General features: G+C 46.3%; 1 protein-coding gene across 1 annotated transcript in view; it reads left to right on the top strand.

Moving 5' to 3' along the window:
* Positions 1-2427: 2427 nt before the first annotated feature.
* The window catches only part of Gat (GABA transporter), a 544138-nt gene continuing 520771 nt past the window's right edge, over positions 2428-25794 (top strand). Inside the window, exon 1 of the mRNA XM_050177200.3 lies at positions 2428-2798. Within this exon, the coding sequence (XP_050033157.1) occupies positions 2588-2798 (211 nt within the window). The 5' untranslated portion in view covers positions 2428-2587. The remainder of the gene's footprint in view (positions 2799-25794) is intronic.

Genomic DNA, 25794 nt, shown 5'->3' with positions numbered 1-25794 from the left:
TAAACGAAGGTGGTATGCAAGGAAAGAGCCAAGCTGGCTCGAGAGATTTTACAAGTGCCGTAAGTTCTTTGAACGCTGGAAACGAGTGGGAGTAGCCCTTCGGTGGCTTTTTTCCGAGAAGGCGAGGCGCTTTTTGCGCACCTGAATTTCAAAACTCAAGGTAGTGTCAATAATTTCGTGCTTCCTTCACTTATCGCGTTGTCTGTTGTTACTGAACATGCCGGTTTCACCCGTCTCATCACAACCCCTCACTTCCTTTCCAGCGTCGCATGCGTGGTTTATGAATCATGTAGGCTCTCGCACAGCTTTAGAGATTCGACTTGTAATTCAGCGTCCATGTTTCTTTGTGTTTTAATGTTCGTCTGTCTCATTCAGTGCGATGCAATTCTACCCAGAGTATTCAGTGCGCTCGTTTCGCTATGAACACGGCTCTCCGGAAATTTCTTGGGACGACGCCGTCTTAAGTTGTGTATCAGCAGGTGCCATTGCTAAAAGCTGTCCTCAACACGAACAGCAAGCCCTCTCCTGTTTAAGACGGGCGTACCCGAGTACGATGGACAGTCTGCCACACGATTGGTCAAAAGGCCCGCATTCGTCAAAAGGCCCTCACATTCTCAACAAGGACAGACACACCAATTTGGCCGCTGTTATTGACCTACCCTGCATTACCACATCGTTGATGAAATGTGGCTGCAGAGCTTTGCGTGAAATTTAAGCAATCATACTCTATCACTCAGCACTTAGATGGAAACGCTTGCCGCCTTTCGGACCCAACTTCGATTGTAAAAGGAAGAAAGTCGCAGTTTCGCCGGAAAGGCAAATGATCAATTGCGATAACAAATTAGTGGGCAGCTAAACGAACTAAGGATAGTAGTTTTATTGACCGTATAAGCTTGTACACATAAACATGCTAACTAAATTAACAAGCATGGTGTCAAGCGCCCGCAAGCAAACATGAAAACATCTCACTCGATGACCGCGGAAACTCACTGTCGAAACGATGGAGTGAGGAAGTGCGGCAGCAGCAGCAAGAAAATTGATCTTCGCGCTGTCTCTCACATCAACAAGAACTCAGCCGCGAAAACACAGCGCACGGTGACCTCAGTGCGCGTGCTGCTGCCGAGGCCACCCAGAGTAGAATGCATTCCCCCTCCCCCCTCCCCACGGTGCCTCGAGATGGACGAAAGATGGCGCGCTTCCTCCCGGCTTTCCTCCCTTGCTTGCGCTACATTGACACGCGATCGCTGGCTCACCCACGCACGCTTTCACTCGCACATACATCATAGGAGCGCGGCGACGATATTATTGCCCTTGGACATTAGACGGGATCTCACGGCGACGGTGAGGCCGCCGGCAGAACTGCGTCTGGAATGTCCATATCGCAATAAAAAGCAAATTGCAGTGCTCCTCATGCGCCTCAGGAAGACCTTGCACGTTGACAACCCCGTTTTGCTTCTCACATACGCAGTATAGCTGCTGAGTGTCAAACTGAGATGCGGCGGATGAAGGTACGGAGATCAATGGAAAGGAAAACCAGGCGATCGGAGCGCCTGTCTTGTTCTTTTCATTGCAGTATGAATGTTCATCACAGCTAGTGCATCAATGTCCGCTGTTACTTGGTATAATTATTTTTAATATTTTATGTATGTCGACGCTAGAACATGACTTTCTTTCTCTCTCAAACTGGATTGTTTCATTTACATGTGTTCGTACAATCCACCAGTGGGTATTGCCTTCGGCCCCTTAGAGCAAATAAATCAATCGGTAAATAACGGCGCTTTGCGAGCGTCCAAGTCAATACAAAAATAAGACGAAATACATCCAATCGGTGTTGACAAAGTGCGGACCCCAAATGGCAACCATTAAACGAGGACCATACCTACAAGCTGTCTGTGGGCGTCTATGACGGGCCAAGTCTGCACGCGTCCCTTTCCATTCTGATCGCTTATGGCCTGCGATAGAAACAGGTGAAGCACGGGCTATTGCCCAAGCATCTCTGCACAGAGTACCTGACCAAGCGCGCCGTGCTCACGGATGGGTGAGCGGGCGCTCAAGAAAACTCGCCACGCGCCGGCATCAGCTGCTACTTCACTGCCGCGAGTGCCATGCCAGCGCAATCCTCCGGATGTCGCGAACGAGGCGAAGAAAGGGAACCGGCGCCGCGGCGGCCTACAAATGAACGCCGCAGAAAAAGAGAAAAGCGTCGACTGAAACAGGCACCAAGGTTAAAAAAACCCAGAGGCTGCGCGAGTGCGCCAAGGAATGACGAGGAGGTGCTCACGTGACTCCACCACCCTAAGGTGTGCCACGCATGCGCGGGCTGCCTCCCCACATGACCTGTCATCACGTGGCCTTAATCAAGCCAATCGCGGAAGCGCGCGCTGCCGGCGGTCGTCTGCTTCGTGTTGGCTCGCAGCAGACGGCAGCGCGAAACTTGTTGCGAGAAGCCGTCTCTTGTCGCGTGGAGGTGGTGCGGTTGTGTGTGTTTGCATGTGCGTGCGTGCTTTAATCTGCTTCCGGGGGAAGTGATCAAGGAAGACGAGAGATTGATCCGGAAGTGTGCATCGCCTGTGTGCCAGACAGGGCCATGTCGGATAAAAAGCAACATCCCTGCGAGCTCAACAACCTGAAAAGCGGCAGTGACGACGAAGGTCCGGTCGAAGATGTGCAAGCACCACACATGCCTGAGAGGGGACAGTGGACCGGCAAACTCGACTTTCTTATGTCCTGCGTTGGCTACGCAATAGGTCTGGGAAACGTCTGGAGGTTTCCCTACTTATGCTACAAGAACGGAGGCGGTAAGTGCTGCGCTTTTCGTCTACGCCACGCTTCATGTGCGTAGAGCGGCTTTGTAGTTGTAGTGCTTTTTTTTTCATTCTAAACTATAAAATAAGAATAAGCGGGCTGAGATTGTTATTCCATTTGAATACTCAGTGTAAGGAGTCACTGTGAAAAATATAGAAGTAGAAGTGGTATTTTCAATTCTTCTCTGCTCGTCATGTTCATTAATTTTTTTACATTTTAGTCCCGGATTTTTCAATATTACTGCTATAACTCTGCAGAAATCGTATAGCACACATCAAATCCTCTGGCTGGAGCCACTTTGACTCGTTGGAAAAACGGGAGAACCTATTATATCGCGCTGTGTAACGACGACCACGGACTGGCCGCGATAAACGGTCGATGAAAGACCCAACTTGCAACCGCAGCTCACACAACTTTTTTGGCAAGTGTCACGGAATGGAAACACATCTCCGCGCTTGCAGCCCCCATTCAAACAGGGAAGGGAGCCGTTGTGCCACTTGCGGCCAATTCCTGGAGAACACACTTACCAATGAGACCATTCGTTGGGCACAATTCACGCCATCAAACTGCCCATAGCGACGACAGACTAAAAAGGGCAAAGCTTATCAGGACGTTTTCAGTGTTTTTGTTTATTATTTGTGACGCCGGTGTTTTTCTAAATGTACGTTATAATCGCAGCAGAACACGTGAAAGAAGAATATAAAGCTATTAGGAAAATATCAAAACACGTTAAATATAAACCTCAAGGCGTTGCTCTGTGCGTCCTCACATTTTAGTTCGTTTTGTTGAGCGTACGGCTCCCCAATAATACCTTGCATAAGTCATTATAGAAAGTACAGTCATATTGTAAGCCATTGTTTTTATTTCTTTGGTAGCATCATGAAGTATTCGTCGCAATGACCAAAGTTTACGTGTGCCCTTATTGCACAGGTTGTAAAGATGCACTGAGCAGCTGAAATCAACTGGAAGATGATTGCCTATGTATTTAAATTGATTTGCTTAGATAAATCTGCGCCGCTGATGTTGCAGCGAGAAATAATGGATATTTTTACGCCTCATATGCATGAAAGCAGTTTTTGATGCATTCATTTCCATTTGCCACACGACGCACCAGCTCTTTTCAATCGTCACTTAGTTGCCTTTGGTCATTGGGGCGGCATATCTCAGCATACACACAACGGTGTTATCTCCACGTAATGTTTCAACGCTACTAGGGGTGGAAAACCTGCGCCCATCTGTCTAATCTAGACGAAACAAAGGCCATAGACCGCATGCTTGCGGCACAACTGATTGACCTGATTTATAGGCAATGCAAACAGAATTTTATGATACATGATTCCCTTTGTGACAAATATGCCTCTAATAATTTTAATACTTGAGTGTTACGTAGAAGAGACAAGACATAAGCAACTTTCTGTAACACATTCTATTAAATAATTTCCGAAAATCATAGCAGTGATATCTATTCGATCGTTGCCATCAATACATTCACCATTTAATCTGTAACCTCAACGAGAGGTGTGAGTGCAGAGTGTGCTTGTCAAAAACAGTGCACATTGTTACTCAAAGTGGCGTTTTGTGCCACAAATTTCATTGGGTCGGTAGTTAAAGTGTGCTTCAGCGCTTTGCAACATATAGTTGTTAAAGAGATTGGCTGGTAATTACCAACATCATTTTCGGCGCATTGTTGGTGAATTGGTATTATCTTAGCTTCGTTCCAGTGCTTCCGAACATCACCGGATTCAAGAAATTAGATAAAATATCCACAAGAGAAAAACGAGCACCGCCCAGCATATCGCTTTGAAAAACCGCTTGGAATTTGATCAGGGTCTGCACATTTTTTTTCATTTAGTTACATAGCAGATTCAGAATGCTGTCTTGTGTTATGGCTAGCACATATAGACATTGCTTAATAAAATGTTGTGTTTAGGGTTTGGAGCGATCGGCCCAAGTGAAAACTGATTGCAAGTATTCATTGAAGAAGTAAGCCATTACAGAGACATTTGTTATAGTCGCATTTCTACTTGTGGGAAATTGAGTGCTAGGTTCGGGCCCTGAACTGTAAGATTTTTAATGAATTGATTAGTGTTTAATTTATGCAACAGTGTTTCCCTTAAATAATTTTGATTTTGAGCTCCTGTGAAAAGGAACTAAACCGACGAGGTGCTGTTGCAGAGAATAATCTTTTAGCCCTCATTCGTTTCTAAAGACACTTTTGAATAATTATTTTTTTGTGTGTAATCCACGGGTGTTTCCTGTTAATTTTCTAGGAGCGCTTGGGAATAAGTAGTACTACGGATTTTAAGGCAACAGCTTTAAACTTACTTCAGGTATCGTTTACTGATGTAATATTTACAGAAATAAAGTGGGTGACATCTTAACACCGCTCAAATGATCGAATACTGCAACATAATATGCTTTAGATAAGCCAAGGAATTATAAAGCTTTCATTCTTTTCTGATTGGTTGTATGTGGTAGCTACACAGGCGATCACCATCTTGTGGCTGGAGTTGGAAATATAGAGAACTGCAGCTGTGCGCATGTCGGCCATGAAATTATTGTATTCCTATACGCCGAAAGCATGCACTCCATCAGTGACGTAGGACTGTCGGTTCCCCGTAGCGTCATGTCGTTCGTGCCAGTCAGTTTTGCTAAACTGTCACAAGGATTTTTGCCCACACACTTCGAGAACGGGTTAAAACTTCGAGCTCTGCTACGCAGTAACGGAACTGCTCGTGCTCACATTAACAAATCACCGCCTCCTGTCCTTCGCCATAGTAGTTCACTGGCGCTCACAGCTAAGCCTGATGCAATGCGTTTTTGACGTTACTCAGAAGGCAAAGAGCTGGCAGGGAATGAGACCAGCCGCCACGTCTAATGTTACCCGTACTCAGCTACGACGGTGCCTGCAATCAGCGCAGGCGATAAGTGTGCTGGCCTTCCTGTCTGCAGGACACAGACTGATACATAGGCGCTTACTTTAAACTGAGTTATAGGTGCAGCGAACCTTGTCACTGGAAGGGATGCATGCATGGAAAACATGGGGAAGGAGATCATTCGCCTGTAATGAGATAAAGCAGTATTGAGTGATTGTACTACGCGACGTAATAAAAGCGCGTTATTTTGCGACGATTGCTTTCACTCTGTCATATTAACATGATATCAATAGGCCCTCATGATTCCCCGATACTCGTGATAACATAGGTGGGCCGATACTCCAATCGCTTCAAACAAGGGAACCATTGGAGTGGTATTGTTACTTTCTTCCGAAATATTACGCCCTGCAGTGTACAAGCGTGCACTGCATGAACCCAGAAGAACTGTATTGGGTTCTTTTCCTTAATCGTTAGATGCACATGCAAACGTTCAAACACTTGTTACCTTCACTACATTCAATAGCGGCTATTTTAAGCCGCTGTCCGCGAGTGTGATAACTGAAGTGAGACTAACTGCACTGGCAACACTCCGGAAGCCTACTAATTCACCGCGTCCCTTCATATTGTTGCATCTTATTGCTTCTCTTTTCTATATATCTTAGCTTTGCTCTGAAGATGTATAGATGTCTTACATTTGTAATGTTGCGGCCGCCTTGCCAAAAAATAGTGCCCTTCTTGCGACAAGCCGCGCTGTGTATGCGGGCTTTATCTAGAAAAGCTATCTGGTCACATTGAGTAATATGTACGTGCACATGAGGACGCATATGTACAACATTTTGCCGAGGTCGAGCAGCCAGTGGCAAGCGCTATTGACATCGCAAAACATTCTATTATTTGTGTCTGTTGTTTAAATTGCTCACACTTCATTCAGACAGAATGCATAGGAATTGTGTCGCAGCATCTCTCAATACACTGAACGGTGGCTAAGTAGCGAAGCAACTTGACACGGATTTTGTTCAAAACTACCGCATACATCTTCACCACAGAGACGTGTGCACGTTACACAAAAAAATACTAACCGATTACATTTGACTACTTCGCTCAAAAATGTAATTTAAGGCAGAATAATTGGTTAATTAATAAATAATAACTGTTCAAACTTACGTTCTTTCATGTGAACTTTTATTACCATTGCATACTTCCTGTAAACAGAACGACCTGGCCAGGTAATTTCAGGGCCTGCACTAAGAATTGCTTCGAAAAAATTGGTCGGTAATCGTCCCTCGTTAATGTTAGGACAACAGCGACACTGAACTCAGTCGAGCAGTAAAGCGATCGCGAAAGACAGGGAGGTTAGCCAATACGCTTGAGGTGTGCCCTGGAGCATTGTGATAACGTATATATATCTTGCGCACAATATTTTGGTTACTCAGCATGTGGATCCTATATAAAGCGCAGCGCTTCGTTGTCGCTAGGACCTGGAGAAAACACTCCATACTGGGCTAATGAAAAGGTGCAATAATCATCCGTACGTGAATTCCGAGACTCAACTTAAAGGCACTTTCCTTATGGAGACATGGCCACACCAGTTCAATGAAGAAACAAATTTAAGGGGCACTTATCCCTGCGTGGATGAATGCGAAGCCGTTAAAATCACATCGCGATGCCTGTGGTCTTTCAGTCGTCTTAATTTAATTTCACTTGAATTAACACCAACATCTTGGGTTCATCATCATCATCATTCTATGTTATGTCCACAAGGGAATGAAGCGCTTTTCTTGCAATCTCCAGTTACCCTTGTCCTGCACCAGCTGATTACAAGTTGCGCCTGCGAATTTTCTCATTTCCTCAACCCACCTAGCTTACTGTCCCCCTTGACTGCGCTTCCCTTCTCTTGACACCCATTCTGTAACTCTACTGGTCCACGGTTATCTATTTTACGCATTACATAGCATGACGCGCTCCATTTCTTTTTTTCTTAATTTCAATTAGAATGTCGGCTATCTCCGTTTGCTCTTTGATCCATACCGCTCTCTTCCTGTCTCTTAACGTTACGCCTATCGTTCTTCGTTCCATCGCTCTTTGCCCGGTCCTTAACTTGCTCTCGAGCTTCTTTGTCAATCTCCAAGGTTCTGCGCTATAAGTCTGCACCGGTAAAATGCACTGATTGTACACCTTCCTTTTCAATGAGAATGGTAAGCTTCCAGTCAGAATCCGGCAATGCCTTCCGCATGCATTCCAACTCAGTTTTACTTTTCCTTCTCATGATCAGGCTCTCCTGAAAGTAATTGACCTAGCAAAACGGACTCGATCACAGACTCTAGAACCTGAATGACGATCTTGAACTTTGTTCTCTTGCTGACTACTGAGCATTATCTTTGTCTTCTCCATATTAATCTTCAACCCCACTCTTACGCTTTGTCTGTTGAAGTCCACAATAATTTATTGCAATTCGTCCCAGTGTTACTGAACAGGACAACGTCACCTGCAAAGCGAAGGGTGCTGAGATATTCGCCGTTGATCCTCACTACCCAGTTTAATAGCTTGCATACTTCTTCCAAGCACGCAGTGAATAGCATTGGTGAGATTGTGTCTCCTAGCCTGAGCCCTTTCTTTATAGTTATCTTACAACCTTTTACGTCCAGAATGAAGGTAGCTGTCGAATCTTCGTTAATATTTCCAAGATATTCACGTATGCCTCCTGTACTGCTTGATGACGTAATGCCTCTATGACTGCTGGTATCTCTACTGAATCAAATGCCTTTTCATAATGTATGAAAGGTATATAGAGATGATGATTGTACCCGGCAGATTCATGGATTACCTGATTAATGACATGGATGTGATTCATTGTAGAGTATCCGTTCTTGAAGCCAGCCTGTTCTCTCAGTTGAGTGACTTCAAGTGTTGCTCTTACTTTATTGGAAATTGTCTTAGCGAATATTGTCGCAGTACAACGCGGACACTAGACAGGGAGACGTTCAAGAACCGCAGGACTTGTTCAAATACAAAACAGGCCAAAGACGTGTCTTCTTCGTCCTCGCCGAATCTCACTGACCCACTAAATGAAGACAGTTAATGTCCCTATCTTCGTTGTCGTCTGCATAGAAGAATAGACGCATCATTGGTCCCTCCCTAAAAGAGAATCATCCCGATGCTAGACCAGAAGTGTCACTTGCGGAAGTAAGGGTCTCCCGCATAGTTATTCGCTCACATACGGCTTCATGCGGACAACGTTCACAAGTTCAGGACGGGGCGTGCGGCGCCGCGTACAATTGGGAATATCAGGGACGACCTCGTACGTGACGTCACTGAGTCGGCGCAATACTCGATATGGTCCGAAGTATCGCCTTCACAGCTTCTCGGAGAGCCCTCGTTTCCGTATGGGTGTCCAAACCCGCACTCTGTCGCCGACATCATAGATTACTATTCGACGGTGAAGATCATATCGCCCTGCGTCGTAGTCTTGCTGCTGGCAGATCCGCAAGCGCGCGAGTGGCCGAGCCTCTTCTGCTGGTTGCGTAAACACAGCGGCATCCGTATCAGTGTCGTCAAAGTCATGTGGAAGCATCGCATCTAACATCGTTTGTAAATCCCGCCCATGAACAAGGGTGAACGGAGTCATGCGCGTCGTCTCTTGTTTCGCCGTGTTATATGCAAAGGTGATATACGGTAGGATGTCGTCCCAATTTTTATGTTCAACATCCACGTACATGGAGAGCACGTCTTCAATTGCCTTGTTTAGGCGTTCTGTTAATCCGTTGGTTTGTGGATGGTAGGCGGCTGATTTCCGATGCGCCGTTCCACTTAGCAGCAAGACGTGATCTAAAAGCGCAGCCGTGAGTGCGGTTCCTCGGTCTGTTATTACGACGGTTGGTGCGCCGTGTCGCAACACAATGGGCTCAATGAAAAAGCGCGCCACCTCGGCCGCTGTGCTTCTCTGGATTGCTTTTGTTTCAGCGTAACGTATGAGATAGTCGGTTGCTACGATAACAAAGCGATTCCCTGCAGTAGAAGTAGGAAGCGGACCCAATATATCCATTCCCATTTGATCAAATGGTCTTCGAGGAACCTGGACGGGTTGCAGGAGGCCGGCTGGTTTTGACGGAGGCGACTTGCGCCTCTGGCAGTCGAGGCAAGTGTGGACGTGATGTTTCGCGGTGGTGTTAAGTATCGGCCAGTAGTACCTCTGCTGCACTATGGCCAACGTTCTCGTGTAGCCTAAGTGACCAGAATTCACATCGTTGTGACTGGCTTGAAGTACTTCCGTACGAAGAGCTGCAGGAATGACGAGCAGATAGGGGGACCCGGTCGAAGAAAAGTTTCTTTTGTAGAGGACTTTGGCCCGCAAACAACACAACAGGCCTCTTGCGAAAACTCTAGGCGGTTTCGCAGATCTGCCCTCTAAGTTATTGATGAGTTAAAGCAACTCAGGGTCGTCCCGTTGTTGTTCAGCGATGGTGGATGTGTCCAGAACACAAAGAAATGCCGAGTCTTCTTCGGGTGGAACAGACGACTCTATCGGCGATCGAGACAGGCAGTCGGCATCCGTATGGCGTTTCCCCGACTTGTACTTGACAGTCATGTCAAACTCTTGAAGCCGTAGGCTCCAACGCGCCAGTCGTCCCAATACAATACAATACAATACAGAAAGCAAGCTGATGGGCCTAAAATCTTTCAAATCTTTAACGTCTCACTTATGATTGATTAGTATGATGTTAGCAGTCTTCGAGTTCTCGCGAACCCTTAAAATCATGAGATATTTCGTTTAAAGTGCCAAAAGCTTTTCAGATGTGACATATATTTCATCTTTGATTAAATAGACTGTTATTCCATCTTCTCCTTCCGCTTTTCCCCTTTTCATGTCTTGCAAGGTCCTTCTAACTTCATGGCTAGTTATAGAAGAAGCCTCTGTATACTCTTAATTACTACTTCGAATGAAGGTAGTGTGGCTGCTCTGGGTATTGCACAGATCAGTACGGAATTCTTCCGCTGCTTTTACTATATCTTTGAAACGTCTGATGATATTAGCCTGCTTACCTTCCAGTTTGTACATCTTGGCTTGTCCTCTGCCAGTTTGTTTTCACAGATTTTATGCTGCGTGCATATGTTTATTGCTTCCATTTATTGGATCCACGGATCCAATAAATGAGAATGAGTCATTTGGCAAGATTGGAGAGATTGTTGTTTAATTTTTCATTTGCCGCGTGAAATATCGTCATCTCATCCTCACGCTGGCCAGGAAAAGTCATAAAGGTGGCATAATTTGTTAACAGCAAAAAAGAAGGGGCACACTAACTGTAACTGCATGTCTTTTGGCTCTCCGCAACAATTTCAAGTGAGCTACATCCCGATGAGGAGAAGGAATAATCTTAAGGTGACATTACCAGCGAAGTTTTGTCTTTGGGAAGCAAATCATTGCATCAGCGATGTATCAAGCAATATCATTGTACAGTGTACAAGGAAAAAACTCCTAGGTATGTTCTGGCGTAAGTTATATTTGTCGTTTTCTTTGCATAAACGTTTTGAACACCGTATGGGGTCACTGACCGAAAGCTTACACCCACGTAGTGTGCGAAATATGCAAACAAAGAAACCACACGAAGTGAATAGACAATAAAACCGAGAAATGTATCATACTGAAGTGAAGACCTCTATAAGGCCTCTGAGCAATCTGCATTCATTCCTGTTTTGCGCGTGCTTACTCGATCGCGGGGGGAAGGGAAACACAACCGTGGACGTCAAATGAATAAGGGTTACAATAAGCAAATTGGCAGGCATAGAACAGAATTACTTGCCGCTACGAGAATATAGGAGAGAGTATGTTTTTACTTGCATTGCAGAAAAAAAACATTTTTCTGTTCGCATTTGGTCAAATACGCAAATAAGCTGGCGTTATATGAGAGTTTGTTGTGTGCACAAGCTACCATATTTGCAGAAAACAAGCTACTGCTGTAAGTACAAAAATCGATAATGCTCGGAAGAAAAAGATCATGAAAGAAAAGCACGGAAATAGGCAAATGTAAGGGAACCAAGAAAGAGACTGCTAAAGAGGGCAAGCAAACATCAAAATCGACAAATACGAATTCGGCGCGCGTAGAAAGTTGAGGAAAGCAAAAATGAGCTGAAATATGAAAATTTCAAGTATAAATGCAGTAAACCCAACAGGTAGACTGAGCCATCCACAGAAACATAGTAAGGAAAATGGCAAATTTACGCGCAAAAGTCTGCAAATAACTTATTATGATTAAACGGTTCGTATCCATCATGTCAAGGGGGCAGTAATCTCGTTAAGCTTTTAGTTGCTGCCACTCCCGCTTACGTAAAAGAAAATAAGTTCAATTGAACTAAAAGCAAGTTTTACGGGAATGAGCAAGAGGTTTTCTTGGAATTCAAACCTTATCAAAGTCGCACTGGTTTCAAAGAAAAAAAACTTTGCGGTTGAAGAAAAATTTGCGCTTGTCAGGAAATCGAACCTCGAATGAACGCACGATTAACCGCGTGTCTTTTTTCGAAGCTTTCTGAATGATTGTCAATCAAATGGACCCGCTTGCTGTTTAAGACTGTATCGGACATCGCAGCGTGGCGACAATAATTATCATTCATTATAAACAATATTTACAACTCTGAAACATGCTAAAATTTTAACGTGCTTGAAAAGAATAATTTTATTGATTCACTCAAGAAAAGAAAAGTACAGCAACAATATATAGAGAAGGAGGTTCCAAAGCTCAAGACTGCAAGGGTGCCTCCAGTTCTTATTAAAAAGAACAAAACAAATTAGGGTTAAGCAAGTACAGCGAAGCTGTGAAGTTGTCAACAAATAATTACACACGACAGCAAAAGAACTAAAGCATGATATAACAGTATGCAGAATTACGTCTTGTACAAATTAGAAGGAACGAAACATATCAGATAATGCACATGTAGGGAAGAGATTCATTGGTTAGCATGTACTACTGCAAGAAAGGAAGTGAACTGAAAACATTTTAATACGCTGTGCAGAATTACATTTTGTACTAAATTAAAGACAAATATGGTTAAATGAAATGTAGCAAAGAGGCACAGTTGTAAGAAGTATTAATGCATTAAGGAAACAAGTGAACTGATATAGGGAAACGTTATAATGATAATGTTTGACACCTAAATAAACATCAAACAAACATCAGACATTACAGGATCAATTAAGGAATTATCTTAGGAATGTATACGTGAAATAATGTGAGGCACACATTCGGCGTTGCGTATTTCTATTCCTCATTCTCTCTTAATGCATAATGCATGAGTTTCTATTAAGTAGCTCTAATATGTGCGAGCACCAACTGCTCCGAATGAGCCATATATACCAATATGGGTTACTTTTACATTTGAAAAGCAATAAGCTTGATATAGGTAAAACAACCACGTACACTATCTATTGCCCAAGTCACACAGCATAGCACCATTTGCCTGGTTCAATGGAAGCGAAATCTAACAACGCTCAGGTACTTATATTTGGGTGTGCGTCAAATAACATTAGATGTTCACAATCATTTCAAAGTTCCCCGCTACGGGCGTGTCTCATAGTTAGGTTGTAGTTTTGGAATATAAGACCCCACAATTCGCTTAACTGTAATCATCACTCACCCGGACAAATTATGCCCAAGGCTTGGTCCCGCGAATAGATCGACTATGATATTATCGAGAAGGAACAGGTTTTATTACTTGGGAATTCAAACGATACATATAAAGAATGTGTGCTAGAGTTCTTACAGTTCTTACAAGTAAAAATGCTCGCTTCACAATAATCGTGGTAACAATCGAAATTTTCTTTCCGAGATTTATGTCTATGCAGTGTAATGTACTGCAATTCTAGTTCATCAGAATAATGAGTGATAGTTTATGTGATTTGCCTATTTTTGCAAACTGTATGTACACTGCATGCTACAAAATGTCAGCAGAATATATATTTATATGTATGTGTATATATATATATATATATATATATATATATATATATATATATGTGTGTGTGTGTGTGTGTGTGTGTGTGCATGTGTGTGCAGCATGACCTATAATATATGTAACTTTAACAACGTGTCGTACCTCATACCTCATACATTACCACATACAGGATGTATGTGGTAATAGAACGCGTTCAAGCGGCCTTGAAGTATATATTTTAGCATTTGGAATGGGTAGTTTCTGCTATATCGATGTCTTATGACTCTTTTTATAAAACTCTTTTTCCTTTTTTTCTGTTTGTGTGCGTGCGGCAGCTGGTTGAACATTTCAATACATGTCTTATAGTCTGTATATCATATCTTGTATTGTATCCGCAAGACACTGTAGTGCATGTGCATATTTCTTTTGTATCTGGCTGTCTTGTATGAACGTATATGTAACATCCCTCCTCGTTATGACCCTCAACTGAGGGTTGACAGTATTTCTAAATAAATAAATAACAGGAGCAAGTTCCTCTGTCAGATGGCATGGCCTTTACGCCTTGCTCCTTTTTCTGCAAATATTGAGATATACCTCCATGCTAAGTCGGCTGTGCAGTCGTGCTGGGCAGTTCACTAGATTTCATCCAGATCGTGTCCCTGTCTTAACACCACTATTTTGCACCTTGATATTTTCACAAAATCCGTCCTTGAAACAGAAATTGTCAACTTGGTGAGTTGGAAAAATTTCATAGCAAAAACAGCGGGAGCAGGGCCCTTCAGGAGGCCCCGTAGCAGATTTTGGTTTTACGCTGGACTTGTTATGTGTCCTCTGGGGAGCGTTGTGCTGCAAACATTTTTCAAATCTACTGAATAATAGCCGAGATAGAAATAATTCAGTGTCGCCATACCCATGATTTCAGGAGGCGAGCTTCACCGCTTACATAGACACTCTCTCCACTTGCCCAGTCTAGCCTCCACAAGCGAAATGCCTTCCCGGCGTTCTTCCATACCGGACTTCGAGGATCGCGTAACGGCCTGCCTTGACTTTCTTTTGTTCTCGTCGCTTTTCTTGCATCGCGGCGCACTTGCGCTGACGGCGGCGCGTCCGAGCTGTTGTGATTGTCCCCTTTCGCGCAGCGCACGATTTTGCTCGTTGTGCACAAGGACACCTGTTTAGCGGTATAAGTCTCTTCGACACGATTACTTAGGCAGACACAAGAGGATCACACAGCATGATCCCGCGATAGCACACGGTAGAAAATGACATAGTTTCGGTGTCTACGCGCGCGACTGCACCATGTGGCAACAAGCAGACGAAACGGAAGTACATCTCTCTTGCTGCTGTCGGACTAAAAAACATGCAGACATTCGGTTTGTGTGTTTTGTTATTTTTCGAAGCTTTAATTTGTGCATTTAAGCAACACATTACACAAATAGCAGATGTTTGCTTGAATAATTCTCGAAGTCACGAGTCACCATGCGTGACGTCACAGTGCAAACAGGCGTACGTAGGCGCACTAGCACGTGTACGCGACCATCCGGCTTGGAGCGCGGCGGCCGCGAGCAGAAGGGAAAACGCCGTTAGGTTTTGAAATTTCATATTTCTACGGGTGTGCAGTGCAATCAGGTTAACAGAAATTGCAGATCATTCCACGGTGCGTAGCGATATAATACGTTCCAGACACGATTGTTATCCTGCATTGTATTCTCTGCGCTTGTCAGCTCAACATGGCGAGACGTGGTGAGGCGCAGTTTTAGTAAGAAGTGTAAACAACTCGTTGGTCAGCTTGCTTTCTAAATAGTGCACTAATTTCTGATACATGAATGTTAATTTCAGTGAGTTTTAGTGAATGGGGCTCTACGTTAATGGAGATCACGAAATTGTTGTTTACAAGCGCGAGTGAGTGTTTACTGTATTTGTGGTCATATAGCCATGATATATTTCCTCGAACTCTCGATAAAAAATAAACGCACAATTTTTCCTCAAAGCAAAACCTTTCTTGCAGTTAAAGTCATACACACGCTGGAGGGCGCGCGGAAGCTCGCACTCCTACGCATGCGCAGATGGTGCGGAAGAGATTGTACGCGGCAAAAGACCAGATATCGTCTCCAAACAAAGATAGGCATCCTGGCGCTCTCATAAAAATACGAGACGATACCTACCAAGGCCGAAATACTAAACCAAGAGGGCGCACGCTGGTGCGCGTCTTGTAGGCTGACACCGCCATTGCACGCGAAGTGCAGCAAACGCAAGCTGTGCGGACGCAACGTCCGCACAGCTTGGCCTTGACGTCCAGTTTGGCCTTGACACGATGCTTTGAAATTTTATTCTGGAGTTGTGTTGCAAAGAAAGAATGAATGGACGCTTTGTTTCAGCTTATTAGAGTTTGGATTGCGCAACATTTTGACGAGCCACACAGAAGAGACACACACCACAGAGCGCTTGTGGTGTGTGTCACTTCTGTGTGTCTCGTCAAAATGTTGCGCAATCCAACCTCTAATATGCTATACCAACACGCCCAGTCGTCAACCTTGGCTTGTTTTAGCTTGTTGTACAGGGCATGTACAACCACTAGGATTGAAGAGAAAAAAGCAGTCTTCACGTTTGCTTGACAGGTCTCGCCAACCTTGGCCGTGGTGACAATAATAGAATGTAATCAATAATCACAACAAACACAGAAGCAAGCAGCATATTATATAGTTATTTCTGGCATAACCGACGTGATATAAATCCCAAAACAATAACAACGAAAAAGCTTTTAAAACAGGGTTTTAATCTTCATAAAGCTTTCTAGGCGTACGAAATGATACAGGATGTATGTGGTATTAGAACGCGTTCAAGCGGCCTTGAAGTATATATTTTAGCATTTGGAATGGGTAGTTTCTACTATATCGAGGTTGCATAAAAGTGTCTTATGTGCGGATGTCTTATGATGTATATCGCGGCGAAAGCTTCAAAGTACGGTGCAAAAATGGCTCATTTCGATCAGGAGTGTTTTTATACCGACATGCAGCCCGACATGCGCAGATATTGACACATCGTCTTGTTTATCTTTTCCGCGTGACCGCTTTTCACTGCCTAACAAACGTTGTCGCACAGCGCAGGACGCACCTGCATGTACGGGAAGTTTCTCGAATGTTGTCACCCATCCTTGTGTAATCTGATTTCATGTATGCGCGGCGCGAATGGTGTAGAACTTTCTCGAAGACCCGCGGGCACCAGCGACTACTCTGGAACGTTCAATGGCTCGTGTATAAAAGCCGACTAGCTTGACCCATGGGGTAAAATAGTAAACGTAAAGAGTGGACACTCCCGTAGGCGCCTGCGGCCGACTTTGGCTCCCAGTGCACATAGCGGAGTCGGCTAAACGCACCAGCCTTCAAGATGGTCGCCTCACGGTGCCGAATTTTGGAGGCCATAATTTCAGTTTCGTTTCTTTTATTATTTTTTGGGACCCACAACGTTGCATAAATCGAGTGATTTCATGCAGGCGCGTGTGCCGCTCTGTATATGTTGCGACGACGAGTGCGCAAAGGTGTTTCACTTTATGTTAGTACTATTTAAATTCATATTTTCCGTTCCAAGCCGTAATTTTGCCCATCAATCATGCCAAATGATGAGGAAGTAGAAATTTACCGTTTGTGAAACTGTACTTCTAGTAACTAACACCGAAAGGACTATCGTAAATAAATGTGTCATGTTCCTTCAATATAAGTTACCTTCCTGCACAGCCAAGAACACGAAAATGGCAGACAGCAATTTATTAAAGCGAGATTGTGAGGAATGTGGCAGACATGAAAATGGGAAGAAACTGCAAAATGAAAGTGATGACGGGATGGCAATAACATTACATAAGCAAAACACATACAAGACGTGTTGCAACTATGCAGATATAGAAAAGAAAAAAGGATTTAGAAAAAGGTTTAACGGGGAAAAAATTTGACGCGTTTTCTTGCAAGGAGGATGACGTAAGGTAGCAAAATTGTGTGGATGGTTGCGTGCCAAAATATGAAGGTTACAAAAATAATTGGGTGCGCACCTACACGCTCATCTCGAATATGTAAGCCAGTGCGTCCCTCATTAAACAGCTGCAAGATATTGGCATCTCAGTCAAGCACTTCGCGTTGGGGGTCTTCGCGTGCTGTCTTCGAAGCCTTGCAATCGTCTGCTGATTCTTGAATATTTGCCCTTGAATATGCATGATGTTCTTTGGCTGGAGAGTGTATTTTGAGGAAATAGTGGAGATTCCTGTAACACGCAGAATGACACGCAGAAGGTGAGCAATACTGGTGGCTTCAAAGCTATTGAATATAGACGCTACGTTGCTTCGCATAAACAATACTGGAGCATTCAAAGCTTTAGAATGGAGATGCTCACCCGCAGTGGTTGCTCAGTGGCTATGGTGTTCGGCTGCTCAGCACGAGGTCGCGGGATGGAATCCCGGCCACGGTGGCCGCATTTCGATGGGGGCGAAATGCGAAAACACCCGTGTACTTAGATTCAGGTGCACGTTAAAGAACCCCAGGTGGTCAAAGAACCCCAGGTGGTCACGGCGTGCCACATAATCAGAAGTGGTTTTGGCACGTGAAACCCCATAATTGAATCGAGATGCTGCTTTCCTTCGTGTAATGCATATTTTTCTGATGTAATGTCAAGGAAGCATTGTTATAAATGCTAAGAAACATGAACCTTCCTACGGTAGGGACTCCGTACAGAATTAAAATATGGAAACACGTGTCGGCAGCCCAATGCAAAACAGCTAACAACGTTTGAGCCCACATTGCCTGCTACAGATGTTGAGAGAGCGTGCATTATTGCCATAGCGCAACTATCGCAGGTGTGCCGCTTTAGAAATAGCTACATTTCTTTTGTAAAAGTGAAGCACCATACTTTCTGAGAAGCCGCTGCGCATAGCATAAACCTCTCTGCACCGAACTGCATGTGTTCGTAGGCCGCATTTCTTAACGTACCATTTTAAAGCGAAAGCTTTACTGACCGCAAACTTGCGATTTGGCCATGGCGGTGCTCCGAGAAGGCACATGACGTCACAACGCGAGTCTCGCCGCGAATATTTCTCACTCGCTGCCTAGCCACTACTGCGCATGTGATACTAGTACCACCGAGCCACAGGTGTTCCGCCGCTGCGCAATGCCGCACCTTTCCGCCGCCGCCGCTTGGTATGACGTCCCACCACGTTCCTCGTCGTTGCGCTCGCCTCTGCTCACTTCGTCAGCTACGTCGCATGCCTGATAACACGTCGGAAGATTGAAAAAGAGAGCTCGCGTGCGCGGCAACCACGGTTCAGGCGGCAGTATGGAGGGCGACAATTCTGATAAGCAGGAGGAGGCCTGGAATCGACATCGGAACGAGATTAAGAGGAAAGGAAGCGCCCGGGAAACAGACGAATAGCGCGCTGAACGACTGGGTAAACGCCGCGACATAGCTAGGCAACCATAGTAACCTTGACTTGCAATCAAGGTTAACCACGGCTAACCATGCTATGCCTTAGTTTTCGCTAAGTATATCCTGGCATAACCGAGCTTAGCGACTGCCAATTCTTATTTTCTAACTTCGTCATTGTATCAAATGTGGCGCACAGCTCGGACGTTGCCGCGTCGCTGTTATCGTTAGCATCACCACTCATTGCTGCGCATGATAAAAAAAGAAGAATGCGAAATGAAATTTAGCGTGGGAAATGGCAGCAGCTGCTTACGGCTTCAAGGCCGCCGTCACTCGTTCATTATGCAAGAAAAGGTGAGGCGTGCAGACAGGACACAAGAGAAGTGGACAGACAACACGAACGCCGACTGTCACTTGTTCATGGCGCTAACAGCGACATAACTCACTGCGAAGAGAATACATCTTTAACCATGTGCAAAAGAACTTCCTGTAGCCTTACCATCAAACGGCGATGAAGCATTAGTGCCACGCGCTGGCAGAAAAACCCAACAATGGTCCTCGGTCGCTTTTTACAGAATAACGACGCCGCGAACCCGGCGACGGGGCGTGACTACGCTTCGGACGTATTGGGTCGTGCCGCCTGTCAAGCTGCTAGCTGCAGCTGCAGCCACAGCCACATTTTTCTTGATGTCCTCTGCCATCTAGCAGAATCGGCGAAGCTCCATAGCCCGGCCGCGAATCGCCTCGAGTGTCCACTCTTGTCGGTTATTATGTTACTCAATGCTTTACCAGCATATCAAATTTTCGCCGATCGCCGACTGTTCGCCGTTCTCGCCGTTCTTTGAGTGTAACTTCTTCAGGGCACGAATTCGCCCAATAAAACGCTAGTTTCGTCATTCCCAGTTTTGCTGCTTTGTCCTTCTTCACTACTACGCGACATCTGGTGGAGGTGCTAGTGCGTTCATGTTCCGAACGCCCCCGTAAAGCCACGATCCAAGCCCGAAGACCTAAGACAACACCAACGCCGCCATGGGTCAGCGAGCTAGCAGTATGCAGCATGGTCTACTACAGAAATACGGACCTCTTCCCGAGAAGACCAGAGGGATCAAGCCCAAGTCAGCAACTCCAATTGGCTTCCCCACCGTCCCCCATTCAGCTTAAACAATCTCGGCAACAATTAAGCTTCCATGGATAATCGTCTGAAGAGCGAGAAACCTGACTGGAGACCTATGAATGAACAGATACCTATGACTGAACAAGCTGCGACATGTTTTTTCGCATTGAAACGCGCCGCCAGCACGTGGTTCGAAAATAGAGAAGCTGCCTTAACGGCATGGGACCTTTTCTGAAACGGCTTCCCGCAGACATTCACAAGAGTCGTACGCAAAGAACGACCTCAAGCTCTACTAGAAACCCGAGTGCAGCTACCCAGTGAGACCAAAGCGATCTTCAATGAGGACATGAGCTGTCTATTCCGCCACGCAGACCCGGAAATGTCCGAGAAGAAGAAAGTCCGCCTACTCATGCTTGGTATGAAGGAGGAACTTTTCGCTGTAATGGTACGAAGCCCACCTCAGACCGTCAACGAGCTTCTTCGCGAGGCCACCAGCACCGAGAAGACACTGGAAATGCGGAAACGTCTATAGAACAGCCGCACTAACTCAACAAACTACTCCGGAGTTAAGTCACTGGCCACCGAAGACCTGCGTGAGACTATTAGAGTGGTCGTGGGAGAGGACCTGCAGAAGCTATTCCCTTCAACACATCCTGAAGGGGCTTCGATTGCTTACGTCATACACGAGGAGCCCCAACAATCATTCGGAGTACCTCAATCGTCGCAGCCTCAGCGGAAGCAATGGCGCACGCCGCCGTAGCCCGCCGTCACCCTCCCTCTCCGCGCCTGCGCCAGTGCGCGGCAACGCCACGGTTCCGTTCTCCACCGCCGCCGCCGCCAGCACACCAACCCATCGGGCCGCGGAGCATTCCAAAGAAGACTGACGTTTGGCGCGCCACCGATCACCTTCCGCTTTGATATCATTGCGGAAAAGCCGGCCACATCTACCGTCGATGTCCTTACCGCGAGAAGGGGCTGCGAGGGTTCGCCGTTAACGCACCGCGCCCACAGCTAGATTAGCACCCACGTGACTTCGCCGACTACTTCGCCGCCACACGACCATCCCGTTCACCGCCACCAGGCCCCGCATCGCCGACCATACACTGGCCCAGCCCGGGGCCTGTCTGCAAGCCCATATCCGGCAAACTAAAAGCAGACACCAAAGGAGCTGCGGTTGCTGTTCACCGAACTATATATATATATATATATATATATGAATTTTTCCATGACATATCAAAGAGACGACGCCATCCCGGTGAAGCCTGAAAGTGAAGAATACGCCGACGAAAGGCTACCTGACGACGCGGGGTTCCAGCTTCAATTCAACACTACGCACCCATGATCCAACGCCAAGACGTAATTGCAACGCAAGACAAAGAACCACCAATCTCGACGTACATCTCGACGGCTACGCAGTCACCGTCTTAGCTGACACAGGAGCCGACTACTCCATCACGAATGGACCCATCGCCGCCCAGTTGAGGAAGGTTATGACTGAATGGGAAGGCCCTCAAATTCGGGCTGCTGGAGGACACCTAATAACGCCGACTCGAATGTGCATCGCAAGAATTACCGTTCATTACCGGATTTACCCAGCCACCTTCGTTATCCTGCAACGGTGTTCAGGATACGGCATTCTCAGCATAGACTTCCTGAACCAGCTCGGCACAATCACCGACCAGAACTCAAAAGCGATAACGCTGTCGGAAGATCAAGCGATACCGCATGAGAGCTTTCGTAGTCACCACGCCTTGAGTGTGCTCGAAGATCAAGAGAGCATCCCGCCCCGCTCCAGCATTATTTCCGTCGGCACCGAAACACCAGCAGACGTACAAGGCGTCATCGAGGGGGATCAACGTCTACTGTTCGATCGTGAAATTCGTGTCGCAAGAGGCAAATTTCACGATCCTCTATGCAGTCGAGCGATCCGCTCAAGCACGTCAACAAGGGGACGATGATTGCATACATCGAAGAAATTCTAGAAACCAGAAATGCATTTGTCCTCTCAGATTCTGCGCCACCTACCTCGACGACCATAGTTCCCGAATCAGACTTCAACATAAATCCAAGTCTCTCCATGAGTAAGCAGAGACAGCTCAGAAGACTTCTCCGACGACACGACTGCGTTTCGTCTTCATCGAGGATTCGACAAATACCAGTTGCAAAGCATTGCATAATAACCGATGAGTGTGCTCGACCACTCCGCCAGAGTCCATACCGTGTTTCGACGCGAGAACGTGAAGCTATAGGGCAACAAATCGACGAAATGCTGCGCGACAACATCCTCCAGCCGTCGCAAAGCCTGTGGGCATCTCATGTAGCCTTGCTAAAAAAATAAGCACAGTACCCTACGTTTTTGTGTCCATTATCGTGGATTGACCAAGATTATGAAGAAAGGCTTATACCCCCTTCCGCAGATAGAAGAAGCATTGGATCGGCTCTGCCACGCTAAATACATCTTGTCGATGGATATCAAGACTGGCTACTGGCAAATAGAAGTAGACGAGCGGGATCGCGAAAATACTGCCTTTGTCACGCCAGACGGCCTCGTTGGGTTCAAGGTTATGCCGTTCGGACTGTGCTCGGCGCCTGCAACTTTCGAGCGCGTGATGGACACGGTATTAGCAGCGTTGAAGTAGCAGACCTACCTCGTGTACTTGGATTAGTCGTTTTCTCTGCAAGTTTACACGAGCACTTGAGACGCCTTGAAACGGTACTAAAGACAATCAGGTCTTTCGGACTCGCTTTGAAACCGGAAAAGTGTCGCTTTGCGCACGAAGAGCTGCTGTTCCGGAGACACGTTATCAGCAAGTCTGGAGTACGCCCCGTCTAGCAGAAGATGGCTACCATCGCGAAGTTGCAGCATCCAGTCAAAAAGAAGGCAGTGCTAAGATTCCTTTGCATGTGCGCCTACTAGAGGCGCTTTGTCAAGGACTTTTCACGCATCGCTGCACCGCGGACACACCTAACTAAATGTGATGTCGAGTTCAATTAGGAAACGCCGCAGGGCGACGCATTTCATGAACTCCAACGACGCATGCAGTCGCCACCGCCACTTGCGCACTTCGACGAAGACGCCGATAGGGAAATTCACACCGACGCTAGTAGCCCAGGCCTCGGTGCCGTCCTAGTCCAGAGGAAAGCTGCACTTGAACTGTTGATACTTTACGCTAGCCGGTCGCTGTCAAACCCGGAAAGCAATTATTCTACAACTGAAAAGGAATGTCTTGCCATCATATGGGCTACAGCTTATTTCCGCGCTTACCTATATGGCAGACCGTTCAAATTCGTAAGCGACTATCACGCCTTGTGTTGGCTAGCGACCTTAAAGGACCCTACAAGACGCCTGGTTCGGTAGAGTCTCAGATTGTAACAATATGACACCACTGTAACCTACAAGTCCGGGCGAACACACTATGATGCCGATTGCCTATCACGCGCCCCCTTGACCCGCTGCCGCAAGATGACAAGGGTGACGACACCTTTTTAGCAACGATAAGCACAGACGACTTTGCTGGGCAGCAGCGAGCGGAGGCAGAGCTAAGAAGCCTTGCGGAGCTCTTGGAAGGCAAGACCGACTTTGTCACGAGGATATTTAGGCACGGATTGTCTTCGTTCTTCTTGCGAAATGACTTCCTATTGAAGAAGCACTTTTCCCTAGCCCGTGCCAAGTACCTCTTTGTTGTGCCTGCAGTGCTCCGGTCAGAAGTACTACACGCCTTGCACGACAATCAGACAGCCGGGCACCTCGGGTTTTCCCCTAAACTTGTGAGAATGCAAGGGAAGTATTACTGGCCGCGCCTGACCGCCGACATCGCCCGTTACGTCAAGACTCGCAGTGACTGCAAACGACGCAAGACACCGCCAACGAGGCCAGCCGGATTACTAAAGCTGATCGACCCACCTTGCCGACCATTTCAACAGATCTGTATGGATTTGTTGGGACCCCTTTCAATCTCAATCCCTGGAAAAAAGGGTACCGTCGTGGCGACAGACTACCTCACCCGCTTCTTTGAAACGAAAGCTCACCGAAAGGTAGTGCAGCAGAAGTGGCGAAATTCTTTAGTCGAGAACATCCTGCTGCGACATAGTGACCCTGAAGTCCTCATTACCGACATAGGAACGGCCTTTACAGCGGAGCTCATCCAAGCCACTCTGCAATACAGCAAGACAAGACACAGGAGGACGCTCAAACGAATGGTCTTAGGGAGTGGCTGAACAAGAAGACCCTCGCCGACATGCTAGCAATATATACTTCATACGTAACCTTCACTTAAACACAGCGGTGCAAGAAACAACACAGATCACACAGTTCAAGCCCGTCTACAGAAGGAAAGCGACGACGATGACTCTCGACGTCATGCTACCGCACGTCACTGACGAAGAGAATACAGACGTCGCCGCCCATCTCCAGCGCGCCGAAGAAGCCCGACAGCTCGCCCGCCTGCACATCAAAAATCAGCAGAAGACAGACAGTCGACACTACATCCTTCGGCAACGCTACGTGGAATACCAGCCCGGCGACGGTGTTTGGGCCCCGATTAAAATCCCTGGATAATTTGAAAATACCGCCACTCTTTGAACTCTGCCGTCGCCGCGCGACCTCCTCGCCTCCTCCTCATCCTTTGGGGGTGCCTCCCTCCCCCCCTCGCGCAAGCGGTCTTGCGCCCGTTTTTCTGCATGACCATTGGTCTCCTTGTCGTTGCTCTTGGGAACGCGTAGATCTTGCGTTTTCCTTGTGTTTTTCTTTTTCTTCCGCGCCATCTTTCTCTTCGGCTCGGCTGGCTCGGCGTAGCAAACGGTGTACGCTGTGTTTCCTGCTCTCTGAGCTAGCGCTATACGCCGTGCTGTTGCGCATATAGCTGCAGCAAGAAGCCTGAATGTGGTTATGCAATTTTTATGATACCACAAGAAAAGCGTGACGGCTTGCGCAGGAAGCAGTCACTGCATAACATTGGCCGAAAGAACTTTGTTCCGAGAAAGAACAATGTTGTTTGCGAGGTGAGGCGTCTTATTGCTCGTATCAAAACATCCCCTTACGCTGCATTTTTTTAATTCTTCCGGCCTGCTCACCGGCATTCTTGCAGCGGCAATTTGTGCGTTGCATAAAAATTGTATTGTCCTCAGTATGCATGCTTAATATTATGGTGGGACTCCATCACTTCGCACGTCGCCAACTGTTCTTATTCAGTCGCAAATGAAGCACTATAGGTTGTTTTGAGCTGTGAAGAATTCTGAGCGATGATACAGTCTCTCGATCGCGCTTTTCGTTATTAGGATACGCTACCTGTTTCACTGAAGTTAGAAATAGCGGCTTGTAGAGCAGCTATTATTTTCACCTTACGTCGATGTGTGCGTCATTCATACAATAAATGCAGGCGCCGAAAAAAATTTGCGGCAAGTATACCCGGGCGATGCCCGCTAATTCCTCCAATAGCACTGCTAGGCTCGCCGTTATCTAGTGAGGTGAGCCTCGCAGTGCTATTGGAGGAATTAGCGGGCATTAAATGGGATATAATAGGGCTCAGTGAGGCTAGGAGGACAAATGAAGCATATGCAGTGCTAAAAAGCGGGTACGTCCTGTGCTACCGGGGATTAGAGGAGAGATGAGAACTAGGAGTCGGATTCCTGATTAATAAGGATATAGCTGGTAACATACAGGAATTCTCTAGC

The sequence above is a fragment of the Dermacentor andersoni genome, chromosome 9 (assembly GCF_023375885.2).
Source record: "Dermacentor andersoni chromosome 9, qqDerAnde1_hic_scaffold, whole genome shotgun sequence".
In the NCBI taxonomy this organism is placed as follows: Eukaryota; Metazoa; Arthropoda; class Arachnida; order Ixodida; family Ixodidae; genus Dermacentor; species Dermacentor andersoni.
This window is presented reverse-complemented; position numbering and strand designations above follow the sequence as displayed.